This window comes from Rhinopithecus roxellana, chromosome 16 (assembly GCF_007565055.1).
Source record: "Rhinopithecus roxellana isolate Shanxi Qingling chromosome 16, ASM756505v1, whole genome shotgun sequence".
NCBI lineage: Eukaryota > Metazoa > Chordata > Mammalia > Primates > Cercopithecidae > Rhinopithecus > Rhinopithecus roxellana.
Genome location: NC_044564.1, coordinates 68,577,811 through 68,590,158, shown reverse-complemented (window position 1 = coordinate 68,590,158; position 12,348 = coordinate 68,577,811). Strand labels below are relative to the sequence as shown.

The following is a 12,348-nucleotide window of genomic DNA, read 5'->3' as shown; positions in this document are numbered from 1 at the left end:
ATTTTTCCACCAATTTTTATTTCCCTGAGCTGTCTCCAAGGATGGTAGAACCAGAGGAATCTGTACACAAGAGAAAAGAAATGAGCGTGGGGTTGGATGACGCTTTCTTTGTAATTTAATAACTAGGACTTTTTTCAGGGTGTGGGGATTTTGTCCTTTCTCACTCATGAGGCCCATGCTTCCTTCTGACAGTACACTTGAGAGAGCTGAGATATTTCCACCCCCTATTCAGTTAGTGAGACAGTTTTCTCATTCAGGTACAATTTCCAGTGAAATAGTAGCTTATAAGTATCCAGAAGTTAGTTTATTGACTCTTATTGCACTTCTGAGCACCTAATAAATAATTTATTTGTCTGATGGATATGTGGCTACCTAACTATGGGGCATGAAATATGCACTGTTTTTCTAATATACTGTAGGGAGACCTGTTTATAAAGTATTTAGTATTGGTTTTATAATGCACTGTTGACAACAGGAGACCACGAAGCTCAAAGATCAATCTCATTTTGGCCCACAGTATTAATGCTGCTTTATAAAGCTCTATGACAGGTCACTTAGATAGTGGTCTTCACAGAAAGGACTCTGTTAGGAAGGCAGGCTGTAGGGGCTGCCAGTACAGTAGATGAATGTCTTTGTCTGTGTCCCTAAGGTGACTCTGGCGGTTACTGATGTTGGCCAGGTGATGGAACCCATCATTTCGCTGCTCTCTAGAGGGATTCGGGACTAGAAGTACTGAGTTCTGCTAATGCAGACCTCACTAATTGGGCAGAAAGCTGGTGTGACTTTGGACCACAATTGCAGTTCTGGAGACAGGAATCGGACAATAAGGAGTGGAACTTGGCTCTCTTCAGCTTTGTCTTATGTTTATTAATGAAGTGAAATTATTCCACATCTTTTATGCCTTTGTTCAAATCACATAGGTGACATAGCATAAAGTATTTGGATTTTTGTTGGCTTTGGGGAATTTCCTAGCCAGAAATAAATTCATAGACATTAGAACGCTACATACTAAACACTTTGAATTTGGGGAAACCTAAATAAAGACTAGTTTCATCCAAAATCAGTTCTCAGTGTTTTACTTTATTTTCTTCATAAGAACTACACATTATGAGAATGCTGCATAATGACGATGATTTATAACATAGTATTACCCATCAAGGTATATGTGTTATTGTTGTTTTTTTTTTTTTGAGACAGAGCCTCACTCTGTCACCCAGGCTGGAACGCAGTAGCGTGATCTCAGCTCACTGCAACCTCCACCTCCCGAGTTCAAGCGATTCTCGTACCTCAGCCTCCTGAGTAGCCGGAACTACAGGCATGTACTACCACTCCTGGCTAATTTTTGTATTTTCAGTAGAGATGGGGTTTCACCATGTTGGCCAGGCTGGTCTTGAACTCCTGACCTCAAGTGATCCACCTGCCTTGTCCTCCCAAAGTGCTGGGATTACAGGTGTGAGCCACTGCACCTGGAATGGTGTATGTTTCAGAGCAAGGTATTTTTCTCTTTGTGTCGAGAACTCCTTGCTGGTTCTAAGTATTTCACTTCCCAAACTGGGAACTCTGAGCTATACTTTCTTGGACCCAGTCAGCTTGTTTATTATTTCTCACGCTTTTGTGGGAACCCAGGCTGAGTTCTGCTATTTGCCATTTCTGTTACTCATTTCTTACTGATGCAGAGTTTCTTTTTTTTTTTTTTTTGAGACAGAGTTTCGCTCTTGTTGCCCAGGCTAGAGAGCAATGGTGTGATCTTGGCTCACCGCAGCCTCCGCCTCCCGGGTTCAAGAGATTCTCCTGCCTCAGGCCCCTGAGTAGTTGGGATTACAGCCATGTGCTACCATACCCAGCTAATTTTGTGTTTTTAGTTGACACGGGGTTTCTCCATGTTGGTCAGGCTCGTCTCAAACTCCTGACCTCAGGTGATCCGCCCGCCTCGGCCTCCCAAAGTGCTGGGATTATAGCAGAGTTTCATTTTACCCTTTCCAGTTGGACCCAGCCTTTTCTTCCTTCTGGTACTCCTTGATTCCTTCCTATCAGGTCTCCCTCACCACATAGCCCCATCTTTACTTTTCTCATTTATTGAGCACCCTGTTAGACCGTGAATTAGCAAATAAAAATTCTGTCCCTTTTAAGAAGTGTACAATTTAGTGGAAGAGACTGGTAATAACGTTTTCTAACGTGAGCAGTTTTAATATATGTATTTCTTAACCACAGATTTTTTTTTTTCTGTATCTCTTACCTTTGGTTTCTGAGGGAAAAAAAGAGTTTCTTTTTTCTCCCTCCAGGGGCACCCTTTTCATTTGTGCTCTTGATCATATTCTCTCCTCGGACCCTTTCATACCATTTTCCCTCTGGCTTAGATCTTCAATATCCTTTTCTCTGCTGGTTTCGTCCCCTTTGCCTGTGATAGTCTCTTTTTTCCCCGTAGTGAAAAACAAACTGCCAACTTATGAACACAACCTGTCCGAGCTCCTCTAACTTTTCAGACCACGTTTCTCTTACTTGTTTTCTTTGCAGAATTTCTCCAAAGAATATTTTATCTTTTCTGCCTCTTTGTCTTCACAATTTGCTTACTTCTTAACTCTTCTGCAATATGGATTCTGTATACCTATCAATCTACAAAGACATTCACTCTTATGGCACAAAGCCTAATAAAATATTTCAGCCACAAATATGCATAAAGAACAGTATGTTGAACACCCATTGACCCAAGTTTAGGAACTAATATGTACAAACACATCTGAAGACTAAGGTTACCATTTAAATTGTACTGTGTCACTCACTGTCAATCTCCCCATCCACCTTTCCCCATATTCCATCCTTAAGCACTATTCTGATTTAGGTATTTATTATTCCCATGCCTTTTGGTTTGTTCTTACTGTGTTTGCTTCTACTTACTATTTCACTTGGTTTTAACCATACCCTAAATATAAGTCTTGTTGTTTTAGATCATTTAAAACTCTCAAGCATCCTACCTTCTGTCAACTGTTTTCCCTTATCATGTGGAATGTGGGACAATCACAATGCTCCTGTTACCTCTGTTCCTTCTTTTTTTTCCCCTAATAACCATGGGTATCCCCTGAGATACTGACCTTGGCCACTTGTTTATCTCTTGGGTCAGGTCTGTGTAGATGGCTGCTGGATGTGGTAACTTCAGTGTCAGTCAGTTTTCTAACATTTCTAGTTGCCTGGTTATCTGCATGATCTGCTGATCCCCCATACTGAACTTGATACATATTCTCACAAAATAGTTCACCCCCCTTTCTGTTGATAATGCTACCATTTTCCTGTGCTCAGACTATTAGAACTGTAGTGTCATTGTTGACACTTCTCATTTGTTACAGTCATTCTGGTCCCCTTGATTTTATCTTTACAGTATCTTTTGTATCTTGTCCTTTTTGTTTTTCCAGCCCTGTTGCCAGTAATTTACCCAGATTATTGATTGATTGATTGAGATGGAGTTTTGCTCTTATTGCCCAGGCTGGAGTGCAATGGCACAATCTCTGCTCACTGTAACCTCTGCTTCTTGGGTTCAGCTGATTCTTCTGCCTCAGCCTCCCGAGTAGCTGGGACTACATGCATGCACCACTACACCTGGCTGATTTTTTTTGGTATTTTTAGTAGAGATGGGGTTTCACCATTTTGGCCAGGATGGTCTTGAACTCCTGACCTCAGGTGATCTGCCCGCCTTGGCCTTCCACAGTTTGGGATTACAGGCATGAGCCACCGTGCCCAGCCTATTTTAATGTCTTCCTAACTGGACCCCACTTTTGTCTTTTCACACTTCAGTCCATCTGTCATACTGTTGCCAGATAAATCTTCTTGGAGTAAAGTAATGATCAGACGTTACTGCTGTTGAGAAGCTTTTAGTAGTTTGGACTGTTGGTGGATAATAGGCTAAATAGCAACTCTTTGTAGTGGAGTATAGGGCCCTTACTTTTATAATAGTTCCTATCAACCACTGCATCCATTTCATTCATTGTTCTTCTATGTACATCTTCCCTTATGTTCCAGTCAAACTGTATTACTTCTCTAGGAATATAATCCGGACGCTCAGTGCGAGAGCAAAACCTGCCTCGGCGTAGAAGCTTTTTTTTTTTTTTTTTAAGCCACACTGGCTGGAAGGAATCTCTTAAGTTTCTGTGGAATTCTGCGCTCGTTTCATTTCCCATTCTGTTTTTGTTAAGGTTGCTTTGTTCATGGCTTATCTCTTGTACTAGATTGTAAACTTGTGAGCAAGGAATGTGTCTTAACTTTTGTGTTCTCTGCAGCTTCTTGTACTTGGCAAGGGAGTAGGGTAGGGGGGTGGGGAGGTGGTGATTAGTATTCCCTAACAGCAGTTAAAAGTGTCATATTAAGTGGAAGAAAAGGGAGTAAGAAATTGAGCTAGGCAGGCCAAAAGTGTATCCATTATCAATTAGCAAATTATTCAGTTATTCCCACTTTGTTACTTTAGTTCTCACCAAAGTTTATTTAGCGGTTGGCTACTATCAGCCTTAGAAACTATTAACTCTTTAAAACTGTGTTTAGGGCCAGGTGCCGTGGCTCACGCCTATAATCCCAGCACTTTGGGAGGCCAAGGTGGGCGGATCACGAGGTCATGAGATCGAGACCATCCTGGCTAACATGGTGAAAACCTGTCTCTATTAAAAATACAAAAAATTAGCTAGGTGTGGTGGCGGGCGCCTGTAGTCCCAGCTACTCGGGAGGCTGAGGCAGGAGAATGGCGTGACCCCGGGAAGTGGAGCTTGCAGTGAGCCGAGATCACGCCACTGCACTCCAGCCTGGGTGACAGAGCAAGACTCCGTCTCAAAAAAAAATATATATATATATATGTTTAGTTCGTCATTGGTGTGTTATATTTGCAATTTCTTAAAAAGAAGTTTTGATGTACTCAGTGCTTTTAAGTAATACTATCTGGGCATATGTAATTTCCTTTCCCAATCTCTCAATAGGCACACCTTGGGCCTACTCCACCTCCACATAGCCTTAATTACAAATCAGAGGACAGGCTTAGTGAGCAAGACTGGCCAGCATATTTCAAGGTCCCATGTTGTGGGGTTGATACATCTCAAATTGAGGTATGTTGTGTTTTTTTTTTTTCCCCTTTAAGTTACTTGGACACACTTGCATGCTTTGACTACCTAGTTAAGATATTTCTCTCACTTATTCTTTCTGCCACTCTTTTACTGTCTTTCATACTCATCCTCATTCTGTGAAATTCAGATATTTACTTGCTTCCTAACACTTCTTGCCCCTGAAGAAATCATGGAAAGTAGATTTAATGATGGTTATTTGAATGATTTGGAATGTGATAAAGTATCTGCCTTCTATTGTTTCTCTCCCCACCTGCACTTACTTCTCTTTTTCTTTTTCTGTTCTTTCTTTCATATTGTTCTAGGGCTAGTTTATTGTTTTTGCTATTTTTAATAGTAGTACTATATTAATAGTGTTAATAGTAAACTTGTAAAACTGAAGTTTAACATACTTACAGAAAAGTACACAAATAAAAGCGTACAGCCTGATAAATTTTACACAATGAATATACCCAGGACCACCAACTAGATGGAGATACATAACACTACCTGAGCCCCAAAAGTGTCCCTTAGCCCAGCCACAATTCTCCACCAAAGACAATCACTATGCAGATCTTCTTTTTTTTTTTTTTTTTTTTTTGAGACGGAGTCTCCTCTGTCGCCCAGGCTGGAGTGCAGTGGCCGGATCTCAGCTCACCGCCAGCTCCGCCTCCCGGGTTCACGCCATTCTCCTGCCTCAGCCTCCCGAGTAGCTGGGACCACAGGCGCCCGCCACCTCGCCCGGCTAGTTTTTTATATTATTTTTAGTAGAGACGGGGTTTCACCGTGTTAGCCAGGATGGTCTCGATCTCCTGACCTCGTGATCCGCCCGTCTCGGCCTCCCAAAGTGCTGGGATTACAGGCTTGAGCCACCGCGCCCGGCCACGACTATGCAGATCTTCTAAGTGACCTGTTAAGTGTTCATATTTTTAACTTACCGTTAATAGGTTTCTGGCTTCTTTTGGGTTTCTTAATTTAGAAGACAATCTCTAAGTTCATGAACATTTGCTTTGTTTCAACATTTTTCGATTTAAATATATATGCATATAAATAGTCTCTATCAAGGCTAGTAGATTGCTTGAGGGTAGGAGTTCCCAGACTTGCCTGGGTAACATAGCAAGACCCCATCTTTAAAAAAAAAAAAAAAAAAAAAAAAAAAAGCTAGGTGTGGTGGCTGAGATGGGAGGGTTGCTTGAGGCCAGGAGTTTGAGGTTCCAGTGAGCTATGATTGTGCACTGCACTGTAGCCCCAACAGAGCAAGATCCTATCTCTTAAAAAATAATAGGCTGAGCTGGGCATGGTGGCTCACGTCTGTAATCCCAGCACTTTGGGAGGCTGAGGCAGGCGGATCACCTGAGGCTGGGAGTTTGAGACCAGTCTGACCAACATGGAGAAACCCTGTCTCTACTAAAAATACAAAATTAGCTGGGCATGGAGGCGCATACCTGTAATCCCAGCTACTCAGGAGACTGAGGCAGGAGAATTGCTTGAATCTGGGAGGCAAAGGTTGTGGTGAGCTGAGATCGTGCCATTGCACTCCAGCCTGGGCAACAAGAGTGAAACTCCATCTCAAAAAGAAAAAAAATGAATAGGTTGGGCCCAGTGGCTCACGCCTGTAATCTTAGCACTTTGGGAGGCTGAGGGAGGCGGATCATGAGGTCAGGAGTTCGAGACCAGCCTGACCAACATGGTGAAACCCCATCTCTACTAAAAATACAAAAATTAGCCAGGCATGGTGGCGCACGCCTGTAATCCCAGCTACTGAGGAGGCCGAGGCAGGAGAATTGCTTGAACCTGGGAGGCGGAGGTTGTAGTGAGCCGAGATTGCACCACTGCACTCCAGCTTGGGTGATAAAGCAAGACTCTGTCTAAAAAAAAAATAATAATAATCAATAACAATAAAAAATAGTCTCTGGTTTTATAAACATTTTTGAAACTTTATCCTGGGATTTTATTTTTTTATTTTTTAGGTTTGTAAATTGCATATGAGGGAGTATCATTTTTAGAGTTGCTGTTTTCTGTGATAATTCTAAAGGCAGTGTTGAGTTTTTCAATAATTTTGTAAGGTACTGAGCTCTGCCTTGCAATATGATTTTATTTTTTCTTTCTTTCTTTTTTTTTTAAAAAAACAGAATGGAGTGCAGTAGCACGATCTTGAGTCACTGCAAGCTCTGCCTCCCAGGTTCAAGTGATTTTCCTGCTTCAGCCTCCTGAGTAACTGGGATTACAGGCCTGTGCCACTGTGCCTGGCTAATTTTTGTATTTTTAGTAGAGGTGGGATTTCGCCATGTTGGCCAGACTGATCTTGAACTCCTGTTCTCAAGTGATCCACCTGCCTCAGCCTCCCGAAGTGCTGGGATTACAGGCGTGAGCCATCGCACCTGGCCTGCAACATGATTTTCCTAGATGTTGGTGAATCTCAATCTTCTTTTCTGACAGTAATTTTAACCATTATTATGACACCTTTACTGAGGCTGCAAGCTTCTTGGCCCACAGACTTTAGAAGGAAGTAAGTAAGGAAATTAACATTACCTTGGCTGGGCATGTTGGCTCATGCCTGTAATCTCAGCACTTTGGGAGGGCAAGGCGGGCAGATCACTTGAGGCCAGGAGTTCAAGACCAGCCTGGCTAAAATGGTGAAACCCCGTCTCTACCAAAAATACAAAAATTAGCCGGGGGTGGTGGCATGTGCCTGTAATCCCAGCTACTTGGTAGGCTGAGGCAGGAGAATTGCTTGAACCCAGGAGGTGGAGCTTGCAGTGACCCCAGATCTCAGCACTGCACTCCAGCCTGGAAGACAGAGAGAGATCCTGTCTCAAAACAAAAACAAAAAACAAAGAAATTAACATTACCTTTGTGATTCTTGCAACTTTCATGTTCATGTTAAAGTAATTTCCCATTGTGTGTGCCCCTAGCCGTTTTTTTTGTTTGTTTGTTTTAAATTCATTTAAGTAAAGCCATCACTGGTTCTTTCCTTCTAGATGTTCTCATAAAACATTGAATATAGGTTTGATAAAAAGAAGCCACTGTTACTGTTTGGACTTGAGAGAAGATTAATAAAGTCACTCTTTCTTTTTTTAAACCAAAACAAGGTAGGTAAATTGTTTGACCTTTTGTAGGCACAAGATTCATGCTGACCTCAGCTGCTTTTATTATCTGCAAATATCTTGAGTCTAAGGATTCATCATTTCCCTAACATTTTGTAAACTATCTCATCTACCATACCCCACTCAAATCCTTTTATTTTAAAATTTTTGTAGTGCATCAAGGGATTATGGCTTTTGGATATTTCCTTGATGTGTTTCTATGAAACTGAGACCCTGATTAGGCTGTCAGCAGATACTGTATTACATTGATTGTTTTAGTTGGTAGAGACACACGTGTCAGCTAGACCAGTTTCTCCCTTTTGCTGAGAAGGGTGAAGCTTTTAGATAATATTTAGTTATGGGGGATGTTTGTGCCACTGTTTAAAGTGATTTGACCCTGGGTCCTCCTCCAACCTTACATTAGAAGGCCTATTTTCCTCTCTTGTTCTAAGGGCATGTAATGAAGTCTTCAGTACACAAACTTTCTCCTTCCCTGTAGGTGAGTGGTTATTATTATTATTTTTTTTTTTTGTCACTGGCTCGGATATCATGTTCTTATGTGTAAACATTGGACCATATAGTACTCACAATACTTTGGCAAAAAGCAAACCAACTGAAAACTGAAGGCATGCCTTCGTGTCTTATTTGCAACTTGGACCATGATCTTGCCCCTTGAAATCTTCAGGCTGTTCTGATGAAGCCTCCTCTATCAGCTTTTTCTGATTGCCAGCCTGAAAAATCTTCTGAAAATCACAAGCTTTTTCTTTCCTTATTTGAATCTGTAATGACCCTTAAGTGCATTTTGAATTTGTTCATCTATAAGCTGTTAATCCAAATTCATGTCCCAGGTTTTTAGGAGAATAAGCAATAGAATATAGGTGTTTCCAAAGAGGAAGACGTATAGAAGCAGATAGGTGTATAGTTCATTCATTCACAGATAGGCACTAGGTTAGATCCAGTAGTTGGCATGCATGCATCAACATGTTAATCGGAATTAAAGGCTGCTACATTTGGGCTTGGCTAGATCATCTATAAATTGAAACACAAAAGAGAATTGTTAACTAGGAAAGTAGTTGTCCAGGTTCCTTAAAGCTTAAATACAGGGATCCAACTAGTATTCTCCAAAATTTTTCATGAATATCAGACTTTACTGCTGTGGAGCATTTGTCTGTTGTAAGGGGAGTGTTTCATCTCTTATAATTATGGTAATGAGGCCGGGCGCGGTGGCTCAAGCCTGTAATCCCAGCACTTTGGGAGGCCGAGACGGGCGGATCACGAGGTCAGGAGATCGAGACCATCCTGGCTAACATGGTGAAACCCCGTCTCTACTAAAAATACAAAAAACTAGCCGGGCGAGGTGGCGGGCGCCTGTAGTCCCAGCTACTCGGGAGGCTGAGGCAGGAGAATGGCGTGAACCCGGGAGGCGGAGCTTGCAGTGAGCCGAGATCCGGCCACTGCACTCCAGCCTGGGCGACAGAGCGAGACTCCGCCTCAAAAAAAAAAAAAAAAAAAAAAAAAAAAAAAAAAAAAAAAAAAAATTATGGTAATGAAAGGAAATTAGGAGCCAGTGGGACAGTGCAGGGACTTAGGTGTAAATGATGGGTGAATCTTTTTTTTTTTTTTTAAGATGGAGTTTTCGCTCTTGTTGTCCAGGCTGGAGTGCAGTGGCGTGATCTTGGCTCACTGCAACTTCTACCTCCCAAGTTGCAGCGATTCTTTTGCCTCAGCCTCCTGAGTAGCTGGGATTACAGGTGCCTGCCACCACGCCTGACTAATGATAGGTGAATCTTAATTGTGAAGATGAGTACGTTTATGAGTAGAGATGGCTTCATATCAGAACTTTATCTTACAAGCTACTCTTTACTTTTCCGCCTTCCTACTCCATGCCAACAGAGTTAATGTAAGCATAGTAATGTTTCATCTTTGTGCGTGTAGTTTTCTTTTTTTGGGGTGGGAGGAGGTGAAGTTTTTACTGTCTTTTTTGGGGTGGGAGGAGGTGAAGTTTTTACTGTCTTTCCATCTATTTACATATGTGAGTCCAGGGAAAACAGGCAGCTTAAATTATGATATAATTTTTTACAAAGGGAAAACCTGAGTTGAAATTATTGTTTTACTTTATTCATTTCTTTACAGTGAGTCAAAAATTTTTTCCCCTTAACTTCACATAGAAAATGAAACTTTACACAATAAAGTAAGGATGGCAGGTTTCACAAGGGAAAAAGGTTGCTGTCAACTTCTTTCCTCAGGAATATGGAAATGTGGGTGGATTATCTGTTCAGAAGAGGTTTCCTTTATTACTTATTTTTCCTTTTTTCATTTAAGACATCTGTTAACATTTCACACAGCCCAACAGATGTTGGAAAGCAAGTCCCATACTTTGTTCTCAAGAAAAATGACATTTCCTCAGTTGGTTCCCCCACCTCTGTGACTGATTCCAGCCTGCTGCATAATTTGCATATATTAAGTTATATACCTTAATGCCATATGAATTTGTAACTTCAGCATTATTTTTATATGGTAAAGTCTGATTTGATTAGAAACTAGTTTACATGTTGCTCTAGAATTAAGAGAGGGCAAAACATTTTAAAACTCTTCTTCAAGAATGGCAACCTGGTTCCACATACAAGACTGGATAGCCAGTTTTTAACATTTTTTTTCTATAAAATAAATGAATTACAAAAGCTTGAGTTGTTTCGCCATAAGGAAGTGCTGATTGTCATGCGACGTGGAGCGTCATTTTTATTATTTTGGCAAGAACAGGGACAGTTTTGTCTTGACAAGCCATTAGATGAATACCAGCATGTGTCACATGAAAAACCACTGATCTTTAACCCAGCTCTGTACTTAACCAAGCCTTGAAAATGAATAGTGAATAAAAGAAGAGCAAAGGCAGAGCACATTGCCGATTATAGAATCTGTTAACAGTTGCTGAAGTGAACCCAGGGAATTACAGGTATTGTTCTGTGAACCAGCAGAAGTTCTAGAGATGCTTATTAAATTATATACATAAACTACACATTTATTTTATATTTGTGCAGGATTTACATTGTTCGAGACAGAAAAAATAAAAATCCTAGAGTACTTTCTCAGTGCAGCAAATGTGTGCTTTTATCATAAAATCATATATATTTACATAGAACTCAATGAGGTTTTTTAGCCTGCAGTTATATAACTTATTTTAAGAAAGCAATGTGCTTTCAAAGAAATTAAGTAGAAAGAAGTAAACATATGCTATATACCCTTCCCCTCAAAGAAAACACCCAACAAACATACATGCAAAACAAAATTCTTTGCTCACTTGCGTTTTCATGTATTCATTGTGGCTAATTTTTTTACCAACGTGTGATTTTTTTTTTTTTTTTTAGAAAATGGAGGGGAAAACCCAAAACCCACCGTAATACTCAAGTACTGAAAAGATCAGTAACATTTTAAACAGTTGGTTGTGGGAATTATTGCTTACAGAGCTAACAAGAAAGAACACACTTTTTTACTCTGCTGGTGGAATTGCATTGTGCCTCCCTATAGTCTTGTTATCCCACACTAACTGAAATGCAAATTTTTTGTAACTAATTGGATCTCATTGAGGGTGCATGCACAGTGTGTAATTATATGCAAAAAGGTTTTAAAAAGTAAAATTTCCCTGCAATTACAACTTTTAATTACTATCCAAAACATGGCACCTATAGCACAGGTTTAGAATATATATGTCTGACTTTTTTACAGATTACTCAAAAACATGAGCTATGAAATGCTTAATAAGGTGTCAGCTCAAAAGTTACAGGGAAAATGTTTAATTACAGCAATCTATAAATTGAATTTTACTATAGTTATATGAAAATAAAGATTTCTTTTTAAGTTTAGGATTTAGTGTATTAGAGTATGAAAGGCATGTTATAGTGCATTCCTTTTCTTGGAAGATTTTAAATGTTAAAACATTGTCAACATCAGAAATCACTTTCAGAGCCATTGTGTTTTTTCCCTTCAGTTCTCCAATCTATTTTACCATTGTAAAATGCTTTTGAGTTTCTTACTTTGTGTAAGTATAGTTTTGCTTATGTGGTGTGATATGGGGGAGGTAGTCACATTCCCACAATGTCTTTAACTTGGATACAGTGAAACCTAGTTTGGTGGACTCCATAATCTCCATGGTCCATCTCTCACTATCAGTAAATGTGGGAAAGCCAACAGAT

The 12,348-nt window shown here is 40.4% G+C and overlaps 1 protein-coding gene across 1 annotated transcript in view; it reads left to right on the top strand.

The window, feature by feature from the left end:
• The window catches only part of BNC2 (basonuclin 2), a 449,350-nt gene that overhangs the window by 123,299 nt on the left and 313,703 nt on the right, over positions 1 to 12,348 (top strand). The window contains exon 2 of the mRNA XM_010355023.2: positions 4,953 to 5,078. Coding sequence (XP_010353325.1) covers positions 4,953 to 5,078 — 126 coding nt within the window. The remainder of the gene's footprint in view (positions 1 to 4,952; positions 5,079 to 12,348) is intronic.